Source organism: Camelus bactrianus, chromosome 12 (genome assembly GCF_048773025.1).
Source record: "Camelus bactrianus isolate YW-2024 breed Bactrian camel chromosome 12, ASM4877302v1, whole genome shotgun sequence".
NCBI classification, from domain to species: domain Eukaryota; kingdom Metazoa; phylum Chordata; class Mammalia; order Artiodactyla; family Camelidae; genus Camelus; species Camelus bactrianus.
This window is the reverse complement of record NC_133550.1, coordinates 34,696,277-34,716,579: the sequence shown is the minus strand read 5'-3', so window position 1 is coordinate 34,716,579 and position 20,303 is coordinate 34,696,277. Positions and strand designations below refer to the sequence as shown.

Below are 20,303 nucleotides of genomic sequence, written 5' to 3'. Positions count from 1 at the left end.
TAAGAATCAAAATGAAAAAAAATAAGTAAAGTACATTATCATCTATAAATTATTATAGCAATAGAAAATACTGATTTATTGAGGGAGACTGAAAGTAAGCTATAATTATAAATATTAACAAACTAATATTTCCCTTCACATGATTCCTCTGTTCCTCTGTTTCACTAGGCGAATGCCATTCTGCAGTCATCCAAGCAGTAGAAGATTTGGATTTGTCTAAAGTTCTTCCTTTAGGTCGTCAGCATGGTATCTTAAATAGCCTTGAGATAGTACTGAAGAACATTAGTCATCTGATCAGTGCTTACTTACCAAAGATTTTGCAGATATTGCTCTGCATGACCGCAACTGTATCACACATCCTTGATCAACGAGAAAAGGTGAGTGAGGTTCACTTGAGATGCTTTCTTCTTGGGCTAATACAAGTCTGTACTTTACTTGGAAAGTTGGTTGGGGCCTGAATATCTAACATCCTTTTAGGTTAAATCTTTCTTGGGGGAGGGTATAGCTCAGTGGTAGATGCACGAGGTCATGGGTTCGATCCCCAGCACCTCCAGTCAAATAAAAAAAAAGGAAATAAACCTAATTACCCCCCCAAAAAAATAAACAAAAAGAAAAAAATCTTTCTTATGTGAAGCATCTTTAAAATGGTCTTTCCTATACTGAGAATCTTCACTGCTATAAATATCCAGAAAATGCAGATTATGTCAAGTGTATATTTAAAAAGGAGGTGAACTATTAAGGAAGCAGTTAGTTCTGTATACGTCTCAGAAACCAAAGTCAGGGAGAGCTGACCTGATGTTTCTTAGATTTTAATTTCAAGAGCCTAAAAAAGTGTAGGACACCTTCTAACTCTCATTTATTCAGAATGGTTGGAGAATGAATAGATCATTGTTAGCATCATCCTTGTTTTCTTGAGACAGAATTGCCCAGAACTCTTTTAAAGGTAAATCTTGCCTAGTGTAAGTGCAGTGTTTTAAATAAAGATAAGGAGCGAGATCGGGCAAGACAAGCCAGCTAGCTAACTGCCAAGCGGCTTCATAAGGAGATCTTTTCTGAATTATAAACAAGACAGTATATTCATGTTCTGTTGAAACATGGATATGGACATAAGTGTACTTCTTTGGAGTCTGGAGAAATTTAAAGTTTTTACGGATGGAGGCTTCTTGGAGGAAATGGGGCTTAAAGATCTATACTCAGATTTCTGCTGTTGATTCTCAGTGAATGACAAATAGTTTTAATTAGCCTCAAATTCCTTGCATTTGATTTATGAATATGCCTGGTAAACTGCCCCTCAAATATAGTCAAGACTAAAAATTGACAGCCAAAGTTTCATGCTGCTTCTTCAGGCTACACATGGGTGTAAACCTACTTTTGTAATGAAATCATATTCTCTGATTACCAAGATCCAGAGAGTTAGAATACAGCTGCCATTTCTGTAGGCACCATTTTGTCTTCCTCATCCTTTCATTCATTCCTTCAGCAAATAATTGAGCCCTTATTGAGCCCTTACTGTGTGTCAGGCACTGTACTAAGCACTAGGGTGAAACAGCCAACAAAGCAAACAAAAGTTCCTGCCCCTTTAATTATTCAGTAAAACTTATTTCACACCCACTATCTGTCAGACATTGTTGTAGGAGAACGAGACAGTAAGGACTCAGTATCTTGGGGAGAAAATTATAAGTAAGTGCATAAATAATTAGAAAAATGTCAGGTGGTAAGTTCTAAGAGGAAAATAAATTCAGGAGTCCCTCTGCAGTTCTCTGAAATTCATTCTCTGTGGTGCTCTCTCCTCTCCAGTGCTCTGCCCTGTGAATTCTAGCCACCTTGACCTCCCCAAGTCGCACAACTCTGTCTCCTCCTTTTAGGAAGATTGTTGGACTCTGCCTGGGCTCTTCCTTCCCACAACAGGGCTTGAAACTCCAGGCAAGAAGCTGGGGAATGTGTAGGCTCCCCTCATGTGTTTCTCTCTCTCTGGGGTTGCTTTCCTCTGCTGCCTGCTGTCCAGTGTCTAGAAATCATTGTTCCATTTATTCTGTTTGATTTTTAGTGTCTTGAGAGGGAAAGCTAAGTCTGGTCCCTGTTACTGCACCTTGACTAGAAGTGGCAAAGCCACCAAAAAGGAGCAGGCAGAACAGTCCTCTGACTAACACAGGGCTGGGAGCAACTCATGCTGCCAACAGCCAGAGCAGAAACCTCGTAAGACCTGGGGCATCAGGAAGAGTCCTTGGGAGGGGGTTGTCTCAATATTGGAGCCAGATTTGCCCAGGAATAAAGGCTGCCGTGACACCACCTAACAGAGCTTAAAAAGGTCAAACTTTTTCTAAGGAAATTAACTGCATCCCAGAACAAAGCTCAAAACTTTTAGATGATTTAAATGAAACTGGAATTCACAGTGTTTGACAGCCAGTGAGGTAATGCCTGGCTTGCAAAGAAACAGGAAGATTGTGCCCAGAATAAGGAGAAAAACCAGTGGTTAGAAGCAGACCCAGAAACGATACAGAAGGAGACAAGGATATTAAAACAGCCATCAGAAATATGCTCCATATAGACACAGAAATAGAGGAAAGCATGAGCGTGTTAAAGAGAGACATGACATTGTAAAGAATTGAAACAGAATGAAGGGACGTGGTGGGAAGCGACCAAACTGGAGGTAGACGGCTGCTGCTTTTACTAGGGTGTTCAGAGTCCTCTCTAAAGAGGTAATATTTGGACATACACCTGTCCCGCCATTGGAAGAACATTCCAGACAGAGAAAATGACTAGCAGCATAAAGTCCCTCAGGCAGAACAACCTTGACACATCCTAAGAAGAGACAGAAGGCCAAGGTGGCTTGAGCACAAGGAGCAGGAAGAATCATGTAAGGTGGGGGTCAAAAAATATCACTTTGCTTTGTGGAAAAGAGGCTATGGGGGGACCAGGAGTGGAAGCTGACAAGGGGGGGGGGGTCTTAGAAAATTTTTTCTCTGTTATGTGAGAACATAACATTTCAGGACCATAGAAAGAATTATGTGAGAATTTTAGTTTTTGCCTTATAGTTAGTGATTGTGACTACCTATATGTGGGTGTGTTAAATCATGAAAGGTTAGAGGTTTTATAAACCCTCTGTTAAGTCCTCTGACTTCCCACCTTTCCAGTTAACTTAGAAGTTACTCAGTAATGCAGCCTTATTCCTGGGTCAACAGTCGGTAACCCAAGGGATCATTTATGCAATTTCACGCTTCATTAGTTAGTGAGGTGCTAGCCTTCTTCACAGATAGGAGCTTTCTTTTCTTTTCTCTCCTTTTTTTTTTTCTTTTTTAAACTCCTTAGACAAGTCCATGGAATTCCTTGAGGTGCTGTAATGAATTATTGCACAGTAGTATTACTCAAGTGAGTTAAAGTTCTACATTTGTGTGGTTGAGCTAAGTTACACATTTACTTTTTTGTGTCTTTCAGCTCCTCCGGGGCATTGGCTGACATTGAAATATATGTATTGTGAGTTCTTGAGGATTGTTTGGGCTTGGGTTTGGGGGTTTTTGTTTTTGTTTTTTGGTACATTTAGCAATGAAGTAACTTGTAAATGTCCATAAACTCAATCGTATTGACTGTTCCTCTGGGAAGTAAAGTCTGCAGTTGCTCATTTTCAGGCTTTTTCTCCAGTTTATTCAACAATTACTGAGTGGACCAGGCACTGCAGTTACCAAAGAGACTAGAACATGCAGGTCGTCCTTGATGGGAGGGGGCTGATGGGAATAGGGGAAGGGAGATGGGGTCTGATTCGATGTCATGTTTGCCAAGGTTAGTTTCTTATTGCTCCAGGGGCTCATGGTACCATGCTTTTTCAAATTACCAGTAATAGTTTTATTTCATCTTTCCCCAAACGTGATACAGTTGACAGCGAAACTATTGCCAGTAGAATTGAAGTGGGACAGAGTTGCTTGTAGCTGTACCACCTTCTTGTGCTTGCCTGTCATTTCCTCTGTCTTTGTGGCTTGAATAGTGAGATAACTAGCCAGAAGTAAATGGTAGAAACATGATTCCTCAGACTTGCACAGCTAGTTAATGGTGTCCTTGTTCATGTTCTCTTGAATTTAAAACATACAGTTTCAGATTCAAATACTTCTGTTGATCAGATTATCAGGTTCTTAGGACAAGTCACTTCCGTATTGGTTTTCTTCATGATAGCTTGGCCATAAGACTTGATATTCATTATGTTAGAGCATTTGTGTGGTCTTCATATATTTTAGGGTGGTTTATAGATGTTAATGTCAATAATTAAGGTCATATGTAAAAAATAAGTTGTCACTTACATATCCAGACCTCACAGTATGTTAATCAAGTGGAAAAACAAGTAGGGAATGAATCTTTCCCCGTCTGTTTTATTTTTACAGCATTCTGTGCTTGGGACAAATCTCTGTGAGGCCTTTCTCTCTCTTTTGCCTGGCCTTAACCTCTTCATCCTTTAAGATCCAGGGGAAATTCTGCATCTTCCATATCAGATTTAGAGTAATTCTTCTGCTGTCAAATATCATTGGCATTTTATTTCTCTCATATATTGTAATAAATTTTCCTTCAGGAAGATTTTCAGCTGAGTCAGGACTATGGCTACCATGCCATTGGATCCATTGGTAGAGGCTCCATGTATTTTTTCACTCTGAATCTAAACAAATTTATTGCACAATCTATAATTTTATAACTCACAGGGAAGGAGATACCAGTGGAAATAGCAGTATCTGTTAATAAGAGAAATTTGCTGGTAATTCAGATATCCACCCACTCCAGCCTTAATGCTTCTAAAAAGACAAATCATTTTTATCCAAATTGTATTTTTCTTTGAGCTGTATACTCCCCTCCCCGCCAGGCCAGGGAAGGTATTTAGGCTTATTTATTTTTTGGAAGAGGTACTGGGGATTGAACCCAGGACCTCATGCATGCTAAGCATGTGCTTTATCATTTGAGCTATCCCCTCTCCTCTGAGCTGTATATTTTGAGATCTTCCCATGCCTTAATTCAGTCACTTCATTCTCTTTTACTGCACAGAGTATTCCACTATATAGAGAGACCATAAATTCTTTAGTCCCCTAGACTAATTTTAACAAGAATAATTGAAAACTCCTAATCTTAAAAAAGGTAAAAGTAATAATAACATAAACATGAAAACTAAAAGTGGCTTTCATTTGAAATAAAGATATAATTTTTTTTTCCTAATCCAAGGCATTGTGATAGCAAAAAAAAAAGGGTCTTTTAGAGTGTTCTGTTCATGGGAAGAAATCAGAATTTTATAATTGAGACAATTGCTTGAAGGAAAAAGTAAAACAATGTAGAATACCAAACAGCTGCTCCCAAACTAAGGACACTCAGGTGTGATTTTACTGGGCAATGGTCATAGAATGCATCTCACCATTTGATATTTTTAAGAATCTGCTCTCCCTTTTTGTGCAGTGAGAAAAGCAGTATGTCTTACTTGCTCAGCGGACGTTTCCATGTGAATCACTGCCAGAGTCAGTAGGCTTAATAGCAGGATTTCCGATTTGATTCTTAGCCATCTGAGCAAGAGTGCTTCCCCAAGGAGTCAGGGATTAAAATGATACTTTTTTTAATAGAAGATCTTTATTTTACAGATACAGCTAAGGTTTATTAACCCACTGAAAAATTTAAGACGTCTTGGAATCAAAATGGTAACTGACATCTTTTTGGATTGGGAGTCCTATCAGTTCAGAACAGAAGAAATTGATGCTGTGTTTCATGGTGCAGTTTGGCCCCAGGTAAACCTTGATTTCTCCATTCTGCCCGGACTCCTCCTGATTCTTCCTTTACTACTGCTCTGCTGGCACAGGCTCCACTCAGACACGAACACCTATGCTGGTCTTTTCTTTCACAGCAAGCCCTTCTTTGTTTCTAGAACTTTCAGAACACTTTTCTTTGCCTCCACTACCACCTAAAATTCAAGAGCTAGTTTCTGCAATACCATGACATTTATTCTCAAGGCAAATTTGAATGTGATTGTGTCTCTTAAGCAAATGTGACATAACTTCTGTAGCACCTCACATAATGTTCTTCTGGGCTTTGACAAGCATGAGGGAAAATACACGGGGCTTTTTTGTCACTTATTTCCTTGTTTGATTTCTCTGGTTGTCACCCACTTGGTGATGATAACTCGTGTAGTTATAGCTAAGACTATAAAAGAGACTTGATTTTAGGAAAGATTTTTTTTTACTGCTCAGTTTGTGCTTTAAATGTTCATCTCTGTCCCTCGGCTCTTTTGTCTTCTGGTGTGATTTCTCTTCTTACTCTGCTTTTTGGTGGTGGTGGTGGTTGTTTCTTACCCCCTGCAATTCTGTATTTGTTTTTATTCTGTGTTGCATTTTTGTTTTGTGTCCTAGATCAGCAGACTTGGATCTGAGAGTCAGTATTCTCCTACTCCTCTGCTGAAACTAATTAGTATCTGGAGCAGAAATGCAAGGTATAATGTTTTTCTTTTTTTCTCCAGACCAATTTAGAGAAAACTAGTCAAGGGAACTGATAATGTAATTTAGGCTCTTTCCATACAGTGAACTACTTTTAGTGTACTTAAAGAGATCAAGGTAGTTGTATCTCAAAATACATAGTTTAAAAAAAATACAAGTTGCTGAACCGTAGGAAGAGAGTGATCCAGGAAAAATGCTTTTATATGTGCATATACATGTGTGTAAATGTAAAATAAACTAGAAAATATATTGAAGGGTACATGAGAAACTGTCAGTGTCACCATAGCATGTGGAGGTTCAGTGGGCCAGAGTCGGGAAGAGAGACTCTTCATGATACATGTTTGGAGTGTCTGAATTATTTATAACAATAAAAAAGGGAAAAAAAAAATGGGTAAAATAACATTTTGCAATTTAGTATAAATTAAAGTTGTAGAGTATGTATTATATCAAAACGTATACATTTTTTGCTATTTTTACAGTTTTATTAAAACTTGAAAATTAGTTGTATTGGAATTGATATGTCCATTTTTCCAATGTGCAGTAATTGTGTTAGCAGTTTGATTTGACCTGGAAAAGGGAAAAGATGTGAAACACGCTAGTAGTTATGTCATCACCTAAATATTACCATTTTCTGCATGCTTGTTTAAAAATAAAAGCTGATTTGTAATTAGCATCTATGTCTTTTTCCTAATTCCCACTTAAAATAAAAAATTTCACAAGCTTTCTGGATTTTTCTAGATCATTGTTTCCTTTGTAAAACTCCACTTAAATATGCATACAGTACTCATGGTCACAAATTAGCATCCTTTTGAGGACAGTATGAGCCTTATCTACTGCTGGTTCAGAGATGCTGTGTTACAGACCAAATGCATATTCGCTAAAGAGTGTGGAAACTTTACCTATGTTGTTTATCTCAGTGATGGAAATAGATGTAAAATTTACCCTGATCTAATTTGAAGAATGAAAGATAGAATAAAAGAAAATGTCTTATTACTGATTGAATGATGTTAAAATCTTGGCATCAGTTTTTACAAAATTGGGATCATAGTGTAACTAGCCTTTGATTTTGTGTGTGTGTGTGTATATTATGTCATGAATTTCCCTGTGTCATTAAATAGTCTTCAAAAACAAACCGAGTATCTTAATGTTATCTTCCTCAGGAAAGCTTGTTTTATTTTTACTAATCAGAAGTATTCTTTTCATTTATTTCTCAATTTGAGAAAGCAATTTCGTATCTTGTTTTCTCACTGAACATTTATAAACAGCACTTCATAGGCATACTTGAGAAATGTTTTACAGTAGTGCCATTGTTATCCAAATAAGCCATGAAGAACTCTCATCCAAAGTCCTTCATCCTTTGTAACAGTGGCTCAGTTTTATATTAGTCGGGTCCTTACTCAAGTACAGATCCATGTCATTGGATGCCACTGCATTCTCTTCTGCAGTTTCTCCCTCATTGACAATGGAGATGATAATATGTAAAGTACCTTGCTTGGTGCCTGCCCATTACTATCCCCAGTATCTGTTGAACAAAGATGCGTGAATATAACCTCTTAGAACTTTTCTTTCGGTTTGTCAGGACAAGGTATGTTAAAGTGCTTGAGCTCTTTTTCCAGCAATGATGAATTGGCAAAGCCAAGCTATTGAGTTTGGCCTTTCTACGAATTACTTGGATTGCCTCTCTGGCTGTAAAACAATTGCCAGCTTGCCCATTGCTGGAAAGCCTTTGTGTTCTCTGCCCTTTTAGGATATCTGTTGTGTGAGTCTTTCACTACTGGTGATGAATTCATCCCCCTCCCTTGACAGATGATCCCAGTCTCTGAGTGTTGCGTATTCTAACACAGCAAATGTTTGTTTGGTCTGTACTCCTGATTCCCATATTGTAGTACTTTTTTTTTTTCACATTCCAGAAGTCTTGTAATTGAAAAATAGCATGTTTTCAATACATTTCTTTCAGAAGGGCTTAGACTGCGGTTCAGATATACCGTCCTACCACTTACTAGCTCAGTGGCTTTGGACAGTTCTGTTTCTTCATCTGTAAATTAGGGGATAATGATACTACCTCATAGAGGTGTTATGAGGATTAAGTAAGAAATATACATACACCTTACAATGTAAGGTGCCTAGAATTATTATATATCAAATTTTAGATTTTAAAGTAATTTCCCTTTTGAGTAATCTCATTAACATTCATATGCACACATAAGCACATTTATGTGTTCATTAAGCTCAGTGTGAACATTCACATGGAACGTGTATTTAGAAACATATTGAGAAAGAAGATGACTATTTCAGTGTTTTTTCTTGCAGATATTTCCCTTTCCTGGCTAAACAGAAACCTGGGCACCCGGAATGTGATATCCTGACCAATGTTTTTGCAATTCTCTCAGCAAAGAATCTCTCTGAGGCCACAGCTAATATTGTGATGGAGATAGCTGATGACCTTCTTAGCCTTCCAGATTTTGAACCCACAGACACAGTTTTGAGCTTGCCAGTAACTGGATGCGTATACACAGAGAGCACAGATGGTACGTAAGCCACCCAAAGCAAATGATTCTTACACTTCTGAGGTATGGCTTTTTCTCTCGGAATGGAAGAATCGATAGAATCTGACTCTTTTTAATAACCTAGGCCATTAAAAGAGTTTCTTTTCTCTAGGAATTAATACCAATTTGTATATATAAACTGAATTCTTTGGAGTGAGTAGAAATTCAGATCATTTACACTCCAGAGCTCAACTGTCTTCCAGGACATTATTAAATGATTTCTCATTGTCATGTCTCTGAATTCTTCCTAACGTATTATCCTAACAATTCTTTTAGTACTACCAAAAATGGTTTAAATAAAACGTTAAGGGGGTCTCATAAAATTTTAATTTAGCTAATAATATAGCTATTTTAACTAAGAAGAAAGTTACTTCATTTTTAGAGTTGAAATTTATTAAATTTTCATGGTCATTGGGTGCCTTCCTTTTATGTCATTAGGAAGATACTGTATAATTATCCTTTAAGAGTCCAGTTAATTAAAATCAGTACACTTATCACTATTTATTTCAGAGTCTATCACAATAGGAGGACGATTAATTCTACCTCATGTACCTGCAATTCTCCAGTATCTCAGCAAGACCACAATAAGTGCAGAAAAGGTGAAAAAGAAGAAGAACAGAGCACAAGTCAGTAAAGAACTCGGCATTCTTTCAAAGTAAGTGATATCTTTGTCCTTGAAAGATAACATTACCACCTGTGGTTTTAATTTTTTTTAAATCATATTTGATTTTTCATTTGTTTTAACAAGGTAAAAAGGTTTTCAGTATTTTAAATGCCCTCTGTTTTTAAGTTGATGTAGAATTCTCTTTCTCTGCTGGAATAAACCTTTTATGACATCTGCCTTCATTTAATTATGAAACAGACTTCAAAACTCTAAGATATCTCTAATAAGGCTAAATTAATGCTTGTTTAGCCTTTGCATATTTTGTTAAAATTAAATTAAATTAAAATTTTGAGTTAGGTGAGATCATGGTTTTGATTTTTTTAGTATAATTGATAAAAATAATTAATTTAAAAGAGCATTTTGTTTTGTTTGTTTTTTAAGAGTTAAGAAGATCTTGGGTCAGGAGGGTATAGCTCAGTGGTAGTATGAGCTTAGCACTTACAAGGTCCTGGTTTCAATCCCCAGTACCTCTGTATGTCTGTATGAATATATGTATAAATCAGCCAACCAATCAAGCAATAAATATAGTTACCAAAAAAAGTTAAAATCTAATTACCCAAAAAGAAAATATTTTTTAAAAAAAGATCTTGCAAGGGTTTTTAAAGATTGTCTTTGGCAGTAGACCTGGTAGTATATAATTGTGATTTCTATAAAGTATGAGGTTGGTAAACATGAATGCAAAAAAATGATTCTATCTTAAACTCTAAATTGTTGCAGGACTTAGTTGTTGAAAGTTTATTTTTTTATGTTATTTTCAACAACCACAAAATATGCTATATTAGAATCTTCCAGGAACTTAAAAAAATGTTTTATTTATACTAGTGGTTTTCTAAGTTACACAGAATGGGCAAGCACACTAAATGCACTCGTTAAGTTTTATCATAGGCTGTGTGGTAGTGAGAAGATGATAAGTGATTAGGCACCAGAAGGACGGCTTTGAAAGACTGCTCTACCACTTCCTAGCTGTGTGACATCAACTTCTCTGAGCCTCAGTTTTCTCTGGGCAAAATGGGGGTAATAATCCCTACGTTGTAGGGCTGTTGTGGGAGTTAAATTGCAATACTGTGGATAAAGCCTTAGCTAAGTCTTGGCACATAAAAACATTATTTCCTTGCAAAATAAGCAATTATAGCATTGTAGTTTACTATAACTCACCTACACAATCAGATGTTACAGAAATAATAGACTAGTAACCAAGAACCTGAAGTTGGAGAGAATAAGAGTGGGCGCTGCTGAATAAGTGAGTTAGACTTTTTACACACGCACACGTACGTAAATGCCACCTGGGTCTTTCAGCACTGATGTTTTTCTACAGGAAGTGGAACTTAGAGAAATACTCTTAACTTGTGTATCTTCCATTCGTATCTCCTTTTTTTCCTTCTCTAGGATCAGCAAGTTTATGAAAGACAAAGAACAAAGTTCTCTGCTCATCACGCTCCTCCTTCCTTTCCTCCATCGTGGTAATATTGCTCAGGTATGAATTCGCAGGACATTTATTTGCTTTAAAGTGGCACTTTATTTTTAGGTTTATTTGTGAACAATAATTTTATTGGTTAGATTCTGTGATATATTTGTCCCAGAGTATTTGTGAAATGACTTTAGACAGAAATATAAAATTGAAAACAGAGAGGGGAGGTAATAGCTCAAGTGGTGGAGGGCATGCTTAGCATATCCAAGGTCCTGGGTTCAATCCCCAGTACCTACTCCAAAAATAAATAAATAAGTAAACCTAATTACCTACCTCCCAAAAAATAAAATGAAAGAAAGGAAGGAAGGGAGGGAGGGAGGAAGGAAGGAAGGAAGGAAGGAAGGAAGGAAGGAAGGAAGGAAGGAAGGAAGGGTGGGTGGGTGGGTGGAAGAAACCAGCGGGGGAAAATTGGGACAGAATTAGGAGTGGGGGCAGAGAAGAAGGTGGAGTCATCATCTACCATTATATTAATAGTGTTACCCTTCATTTTCCTTTCTAATCCATTTCAGGATTTTTTTTTTCTCTCTGACTTTGATGGGTAACAAATCTGGAACTCAGGATATTCATTGATCTTAAATACGGATCACAGTGGCAAAACTGAATGAAAAGTCAGACTATTTTAATATTCAGACATAGCTAAGAGTTCCTGATAAGATTTTTAAACCCTAGTTCAGTTTTAATTAAAAGAGTCTTCCTGAGGCTCAAACTTGTTTATAAGTCCTTAGTAGTTATACTGAATAACTCTTACCACCTAGTAATTCAGTTTAGAAGACCACAGATTTGTGAACAACCAGAAGTGTATATTTTTCCTCAGCAAGTTCATTTTTCTTGGCTCTTTTTTGACTAGAAAATAGAAGAAATTATGTTTCAAAACCATGCATGTTTTCTATTAGAATTAAAGGAAGAAACTAATGGACACTGTTGTGGGCTTTTTGTTAAGTTAAAATGCTAAGAACTTTTAAAGGACTATGAAATAATTTTTCTAATTATTACTACTTTTATCTCTTACTCATATTTATTTGTTTTCTGTAATATATTAAAGCCAAGTTGACCAGCTTTATAAATTACTGAAATGTGATTTCTTTCAATATTTCTTCCTAAGGACACAGAGGTTGATATCCTGGTGACAGTACAAAACCTGTTAAAACACTGTCTGGAGCCCACAAGCTTCCTCAAGCCTCTAGCAAAACTCTTCTCAGTTATTAAGAACAAGTTGTCAAGACAATTGCTTTGTACAGTTTTCCAGGTCTGTAATAATTCATTTTTATCCTAAATCACCCCTTTTTAAAAAGATCACTATGACATGGAACATATATTAGCAGCTTTCTTGGTCCTGATACGATGTTTCCATATAAACTTGAGTGGGGACAGGGAGTCAAAGGGAGAAGGACAGAAAAGTTAAGGTTTTATTCACTAATATATTGTTTTCATTACCTTTAGACTCTTTCTGATTTTGAGAGTGGATTAAAATATATTACTGATGTTGTCAAGGTAAGAAAAAAAAATCTTAGTTCTCTTTTGCTTCAAAGGTATTATTACTCTTTAAAATTTATGTACCTTTATTTACGTGGTTTCAATGGCATTTCTCATAGCTTAACGCCTTTGATCAGAGACATCTTGATGATATCAACTTTGACGTTCGCTTCTCAGCGTTCCAGGTCATCACCTCTTATATTAAAGAGATGCAAACCATGGATGTTAACTACCTAATTCCAGTCATGCATAACTGTTTCTATAACATGGAGGTAGGTTTTTACAGGAAAAATTTATGAATTCTTTTTTATTTTGATAATACAATAGCACAACCTAATTTCTTAATCTGTTTTTTGAGGATGATGGGATTTTTTAGTCTAAAATTTCTTTCAGTTTTAGAATATTTTGTTTGGCAAATACCATATTGTTATTCTCATGTTTTGAAAGGCAAATATTTTGAGTAAAATAAGACATATGGAAGCACTTTGCAAAGTCAAAAAGCTATGTATTAGAATAGGGAAATCCATAAAGACAGAAAGTAAATTAGTGGTGACCAGAGGCTGCAGGGGCGGGAGGAAAAGGGAGTGACTTCCAATGGGTACGAGGTTTCATTGGGGGGGGGCTGATGGAAATGTTCTGAAATTAAATAGTGGCTTTGGTTTTAAAACCTTCTGAATATACTGAAAACCATTGAATTGTACACTTTAGAAGAGTGAATTTTATAATGTGTCAGCTAAATATCAAGTATTTAAAGTTATGCAGCTATATTTGACAGTTTGCCCTCTTTTATTGATATAGTAGAAATAAGTGGGATTTGGAACTACATATGTTAAGTACCATGTTGCTAAAATGAATTAAAACTAAAAAATGTGGAAAATGAAACCCTTGATTAGTAGTTAACCATGTAGTGGCATCAGTAATCTCTTTGTGGCATTTTATAGTTACTCATCTGATATTAAGGATTAAGTAAAATAAGGGAAAGTATTCTCCCTATTTGGGGCTCCTTCTTCATATATCTTAACAGATTTCAACATGAGGAATTCTACAGCACTGCCTGGTTGGCTGAGTTGAGAATACTTTCTCTCTACCCATAACCTACATTCTTCAAACCAGGAACTCTGAAGCAGCTAACCAGTATTACACCAGCCAACTCTGTCATTCTAAGTGACCACCTGATTTTGAATTTTGAAAACTAGCTTTAGTGAACCTTTTATTCTGTTTGCTTTGAGAAATAAAGCTAATCAAAGAGTACATTTTGTAGTATTTTCTGGAATAATGACATTTCTCAGCATGATTTTTCAAAATCATTTACTATATTCCTCACAACCCTATGCTTAGTTCTTCCTTAGATATGAAGTACTCTTGGGACATTTCTTAGTAGAGAATTTTACACAGAACAGGGACTAAATATTATAAACTCTTTCATTAGGAAATAACATTCCATATTATAGTTATTGCACAGAATAATTTGGGTTTTTCCCTGTGTCCAGTTAGGAGACATGTCTTTAAGTGATAATGCAAGCATGTGCTTGATGACTGTCATCAAAAAGCTTGCTGCCTTGGATGTCACAGAGAAAGAATATAGAGAAGTCATTCATCGTTCACTCCTGGAGAAACTGAGGAAGGGGTTGAAGAGCCAGACAGAGGTATTGGGGTTTGCAGTTATAATCTTATCTTTTAAGTACTGCTGTCTGTGGGTTTGGGTTTGGGTTTTATTTTTCCCTACTTCTGCTGTTGTTTTGTAGAAAAGCAGTCAGGCTTAGTACACTTAATTAAAATACTAGATTGTATAAATATTCACCAAACTTTTAATGGAGAAGTGGGACTGGAAAGGAGAGCGATCACTTCTGACTTTATATAGTTTTTTGCATTGGGAATGCTTTGCTTTTTTAAAAAATTCTAATGACTTTTTTGGTGTTTCTTTGTATTATCTAAGAAGCAAATTCTTTTTAAAATAAAAAAGTTTTTTTTCTCAACTTGGTATTTGCAGAGTGTTCAACAGGATTATACCACACTGCTTTCCTGTTTAATTCAAACCTTTCCAAATCAACCAGAATTTAAAGACTTGGTGCAGCTTACCGATCGCCATGATCCAGAAACAGACTTCTTTGAGAATATGAAGCACATTCAGGTAGAAGGCAGTTCTGCTTTTTCCCCCCGTCTATAAAACAAGTGTTTCAAATAGTTCTGTCTCATTTTAAAAGATCTATTTTCATTTTCCAAAAAGTTTTGAGCTTCTCATTCCTTGGACTTCCTGATCATCAAATTTGCATAGAAGGTTGCATAGAAGGAGATTGTTCCCTGGGGTCTGATTTCCTTGGTACTATTGCAAACCACAGTAATAGTGTCACCTTTCCCTGACATTTCCTCAGAAGTTTAAATACTCTCCATTGGCAAAGAAATGTCATGAATTATGTCTCTGGAACAAATTAAGGCACAGGTGTTTGCTTATGTAACACATGGACTATATTTCACTCCTTTAATCTTTTCATGGAAAAGGAACATGAGACTGAAATGGAGCTGGTTGTAGGTGAGATTATTCATTAACTAATTTATATTTTATCAAACACAGATCCACAGAAGAGCAAGAGCCTTGAAGAAACTGGCAAAACAACTAACGGAAGGCAAAATTGTGCTGTCTTCTAAATCTCTTCAGAATTACATCATGCCTTATGCCATGACTCCAGTTTTTGATGAGAAAATGCTCAAGGTAGGGCATTAGATCTAGAAACCAGTAAACCTCTCCCCAAACCATGACACACTTTTCCCAAATGTATATGGCATTGGTGGCATCCATACTGATGTTGTCACCATCATTACAGGCTTAAGAATAGTTCTAAAGCCCTTAATTGTGCCTGGCACATAGTAAATGCTCTAAAAATGGTGGCTATTATTTTTATTTTCACTATTATTAGCTCACAAAGGCCAACCACAAAATATTTCCCCTCTTAGGAATGATCACATTACTAAGCATACGTTTATTTTTGTATCGTAGGACTTAATTCTGATTAACTCCACTAATCAGCAGACTCATTGTTTTCCCAAATGGCTCATAAGAAATGAAATGAAATGAAAACAGCTGCCTTTTCCTTTAGCACTATGCCAGATAGAGATACTGTTCTAAGTAGTTTAATGTGTAATCTGACTTCCTCACCACAACTCAACCCTGTGGGGTAGGGACTGTTACCACTATTTTATAGGAGTATAAACTGAGAATGAGTGAGATTATGTAACTTTCTCAAAGACACAGAGTCAGAACCAGAATTTGAATTTAGGACTGTCTTCAACTTTTTTGTCCTAAGTTTTACCTATAAGTTAGTTTTAAACCACATAAGATACTGTTGTTTTTGCTTCATTCAATTACCTGTTAAAGAGATCTTTTAAAATAAGGAAAAGATCTTTTCTATTTGCTTACATATTTGTAATTTCCAGTGCTCTTCATTCCTTATATATATCCAGATACTCATCCTGTATCATTTTATTGCTAGAGGGAAAACTTCCTTTAAATTTTTTGTAGTACAGGTCTACCAGTAATGAATTCTCTCAGGTTTTATTTGTCTTTTCTTATCTTTGTTTTTGAAAGATAGTGTTTCTAGATTTGGAATTCTGGTTTGACAGCTTTTGTTTTTTCCCCCCTAGTACTTTAAAGATACTGCTCTACTGACTTCTGAGGTGGGGGGGGTTGGTTCCAAAAGAAGCCATTCTTTGTTCCTCTGAGTAGAATGTATTTTTTCCCCCTAGCTTGCTTTAAAATTTTCTCTTTATCACTAGTTTTAAGCCATTTGTATGTGATTAGTGTAGTTTCCTTCATGTGCTTAAGGGGTTTGTTGAGCTTCCTGAATCTGTAGCTTTGTATTGTTCATCAAACTTGGAAGTTTTTGGCCATGACTTCTTCAAAGATATTTTGGTTCCCCTTCTAGCCTTTGGAGATTCCATTATATGTTAGGCCACTCCAAATTGTGCCATAACTCATGAATTCTTCTTTTTTCTTAATAATTTTTCCCCCCTTTTCTGGGTTCCATTTTGTTTCATTTTTCTATCCCTGTGTCTTCAAGTTCACTAATGTTTTCTTCTGTAGTGTCTAATCTGGTGTTAAACCCATCCAGTGTGTCTTTCGTCTCAGAATTGTCTTTCCCACCTCTAAAAGTTCAATTTGGGCCTTTTTTTAAATCTCACATGTCTCTCCTTAACATGCTCATGCTTTCCTCTGGCTTCTTGACCATATGGAATCAAATTATATTGATTGTTTTAATGTCTGTGTCTACTAAGTCTATATCATCTGTGTCATTTCTGTGTCTGTTTCTATTGGTTAATTTTTATTCTCATTAGTGTTATTTTTCTGCTTCTTTGTATGCCCGGTCATTATTTTTCAGATGCCAGGTACTGTGAATTTGACTTTGCTGGGGCTAGGTCTTTTTGTATTTCCCTAAGTATTCCTGAGAATACTTTTCAGATGCAGTTAGGCTATTTCTGAGTAGTCTGGTCCCTTTGAGGCTCACTTCTAAGCTTTGTTAGGCAGGAGCAGCCTTTGGTCTAGAGCTAATTTGACCCTGCTGATGAGGCTCTATGTTTCTGAGTACCTGAATACCTAATGCTCCATGTGTCATGGGGTTTTTCATTCTGGCTGATAGGAACATGAACTATTCTCATCCCTATGAGCTCTTTGATGATTGCTTCATCTTTCCATTTTTGGTGATTCTCTCCCTGTCACTTTCTTACTCACTCACTTACTCTTACTCTCTGCTGAAGACTTACAGGCTCTTTCTCTGGGCAGCTTTTCTTTCTGTGTAGCTCTCTACTGTCTGATACTCTGTCCTGTGGACTCTGGCTACCACAGCCTCACCTCTGCCTGCTTAACTCAGGGAGACACAGGGCCCTTTTTTGGGTTTCTTCTCCTGTGCTATGACCTGACAGTTAACCTCACACAGTGAATTGGGGTAATTATAAGGCTCATTTCATTTGTTTCCTTTATCTCAGGAATCACTGTCCTATACTGTTTGATGTCCAAAGTCTGAAAACTATTTCATATTTTTTTGTCTCCTTTTCTAGTTTAAGATTATAAAGGTAAATCCAGTTCCTGTTCTTCATCATGGTCTGAAAGAGGTATCTCCAAGGCAGTGTACTTTTGAATGCTGAGCAGTGCAATCTAACTTGGCACATTTATCAACTTTTACACATTGAATTTACATCATTCACAGTCTGTAGCTTGAGCACATCAGGGAGGTCTGAGTAGAACAGAATCAAAACTGTGGTAATATCTTTTAATAAAAGGAAGATGTTATTTCTATGATTGACAGCATCTTTTTTTCAAGCCGGGGGTAAAAAAATGGGATATAGTTTGGGTATTCTTGCCTTTCTGTAATTGCTCATCACCTAGTGTCTGTTTTTTAATGTACCAAGTTAGGTATGTATCTTATTGCAAGTATTTATTCTGTATTGATGCTCTTGATTTGTTTTACAGCATGAAAATATAACCATTGCTGCCACAGAGGTTATTGGAGCTATTTGCAAGCATCTCTCTTGGTCAGCGTATATATATTACTTGAAGCATTTCATTCACGTCTTACAGACAGGACAGATTAATCAAAAGTTAGGTGTCAGGTATGGTCAAGCTTCTTATTTCTGTTTGGCTTTTAAAATGTAAATTTTTTATTATTTTCTGAAATAGACTTTCCATAATCTCAATTTCTTTTTATGTTGTGTTAATGACATGATACTAAGACTTGTTAAAGTCAACAATACCTAAAACTAGTAAAAAATAATTTTAATGTTTATAAGTCTTTACATTTTCCCTTCTTTTAATAGTCAAATGATATTATTCATCAAATGAACGTTTCTGTGAAATTTTTTTTAACAGTTTGCTAGTGATAGTGTTAGAAGCATTCCACTTTGACCACAAAACTCTTGAAGAACAAATGAGAAAAATTCAGAATGAAGAAAGTAAGTGTTTAATACTTTGTTAAACCAGATTTCCTTCCTATTCCCAGATAATTTATGATCATGAATTAAAGATGGTGAAATTCAGCTTACTCCTTTTTCCTACTCTTGTTGCAGTAACCAGTGAATGAGTCAGGAGGAAGTTAAAATGAATGATTGGAGTATTTTTGTAAAAACTTATTTAGCAATAGAGAAGGCCAGTCTAAATTGTATGAGTGAAAAAAATCTAAGCTGTAGATTATTTACATAGAAATCCAATTATATCACCTTAATGAATGGAAAAAACATTAGGTAATGAATGCAAAGAAAGTATAAGAATTTAAAATTAGAGCAACAATTAATGAAATATAAAGTAGATACAATAGAAAAGATTATCAAAGCTAAAAATTGATCTTTGAAAATATTATAAGTTGGCAAACCTCTGACAAGACTGACCAATGACAATGGAAGGCATAAGTAATATTAAGAATTTTAAAAGATCACTTTTTAAATGAAAAAGGTTAAGTAGTATTATGATCTTTGCATTTGTAAATTTGAAATGTATAAATTTGGGTGAAATGTACAAATTCTAAGAAAAATAAAATACAAAAGCTGACTTCAGAAGAATGAAAGATCTGAATAGATCTCTAAAATTAAAGTAATTGAATCTGTAATTAAAAATCCTCTGTTGAAAACGTCAGGTCTAGACTGTTTTATAGACAAATACAAACACTCAAGAAACAGATAATTTCAACCAATTGAAAAATAAGAAGCCCCCACTAACTCATGAAATTGGTATGATTGGTTAATGGAACTTTAACACATTATCATAAAAAAAATGTGGTCATCTATATAGACACAGGGGAAACATTTGAATAAATTCAATATCTGTTTATGATGAAAGCAGTTATTAAACAAGGAATAAATAGAAGTTTCCTTAACCCATTAAAAGATGCCTTTTAAAATCTAAGGAAACACCATATTCAATGGTAAAAGATTAAAAGCTTTTGCTTTAAAACCAGAATGAGGTGAGGGTACCTATTACTACTGCTTATATTTGAACATCAGAGTAAAGGTTCCAGCCAGCACAGAAACATAACAAAAAGAATGAACACTTAAATAGGCCAAGGTATTTATCCCAATTGTTTTGGTTAAAGACATTGAAATATCCTGGCCCTCAGTTTGCACCACTCCACCATTCCTTCCTACTCAGAATTTTCTAATTCTTTGATTCACTGTAAAGTCACACTAGAACCACAAAAACGAATAGCAAAGACTGGTTTGAATTTGTAGGAACTGTTTGTGTTTTAAATAATTAATGTACTAATGCCCCTTAGTTTATCTTCAGTCAGTTGAATCTGCATTTTGAAACTTCACATAAACAGAAACTTTAAAAAATTAAAATACTTAATTTGCTTAACTGTCTTTTTCTTCTTAGATATGAATGAAGTTTAAAAGAGTTACTGAGCACCTACTGTGAACTGGGCTTTTATAGACATTATCTCATTTGTCTTCAAAAGAACCTTATAAGAACCTTAGGTGTTAGTTAGCCCATATTTTTGATATGAGAAATGGAGGTTCAGATGTAAAGTAACTTTCCCAAAGTTACACAGCCAGTAAAGAAAGAAAGGCTAGTAGCTACCATTTTTTTTGAAAGTGAGTGAAGTGGCTGATTTAGGCACATTATATAGTTCATCACATTTAATTCTCACAGTAGCCTTGTAGGGTTAAGTGCCAACTCTAGTTTACTGGTGAAGACTCAAACTCCCACAGAGGTTAAGTTAATTGGC

General features: G+C 35.8%; 1 protein-coding gene across 2 annotated transcripts in view; it reads left to right on the top strand.

Moving 5' to 3' along the window:
- UTP20 (UTP20 small subunit processome component) overlaps positions 1-20,303 on the top strand; it is an 86,014-nt gene that overhangs the window by 40,979 nt on the left and 24,732 nt on the right. For both annotated transcript variants that reach the window (XM_045522461.2, XM_010962781.3), the window contains 14 exons: positions 169-377; positions 5,601-5,744; positions 6,363-6,442; positions 8,757-8,974; positions 9,503-9,647; positions 11,043-11,130; positions 12,227-12,370; positions 12,565-12,615; positions 12,717-12,869; positions 14,088-14,243; positions 14,588-14,728; positions 15,170-15,307; positions 18,059-18,198; positions 18,455-18,537. In XM_045522461.2, coding sequence (XP_045378417.2) covers positions 169-377; positions 5,601-5,744; positions 6,363-6,442; positions 8,757-8,974; positions 9,503-9,647; positions 11,043-11,130; positions 12,227-12,370; positions 12,565-12,615; positions 12,717-12,869; positions 14,088-14,243; positions 14,588-14,728; positions 15,170-15,307; positions 18,059-18,198; positions 18,455-18,537 — 1,890 coding nt within the window. The remainder of the gene's footprint in view (positions 1-168; positions 378-5,600; positions 5,745-6,362; positions 6,443-8,756; positions 8,975-9,502; positions 9,648-11,042; positions 11,131-12,226; positions 12,371-12,564; positions 12,616-12,716; positions 12,870-14,087; positions 14,244-14,587; positions 14,729-15,169; positions 15,308-18,058; positions 18,199-18,454; positions 18,538-20,303) is intronic.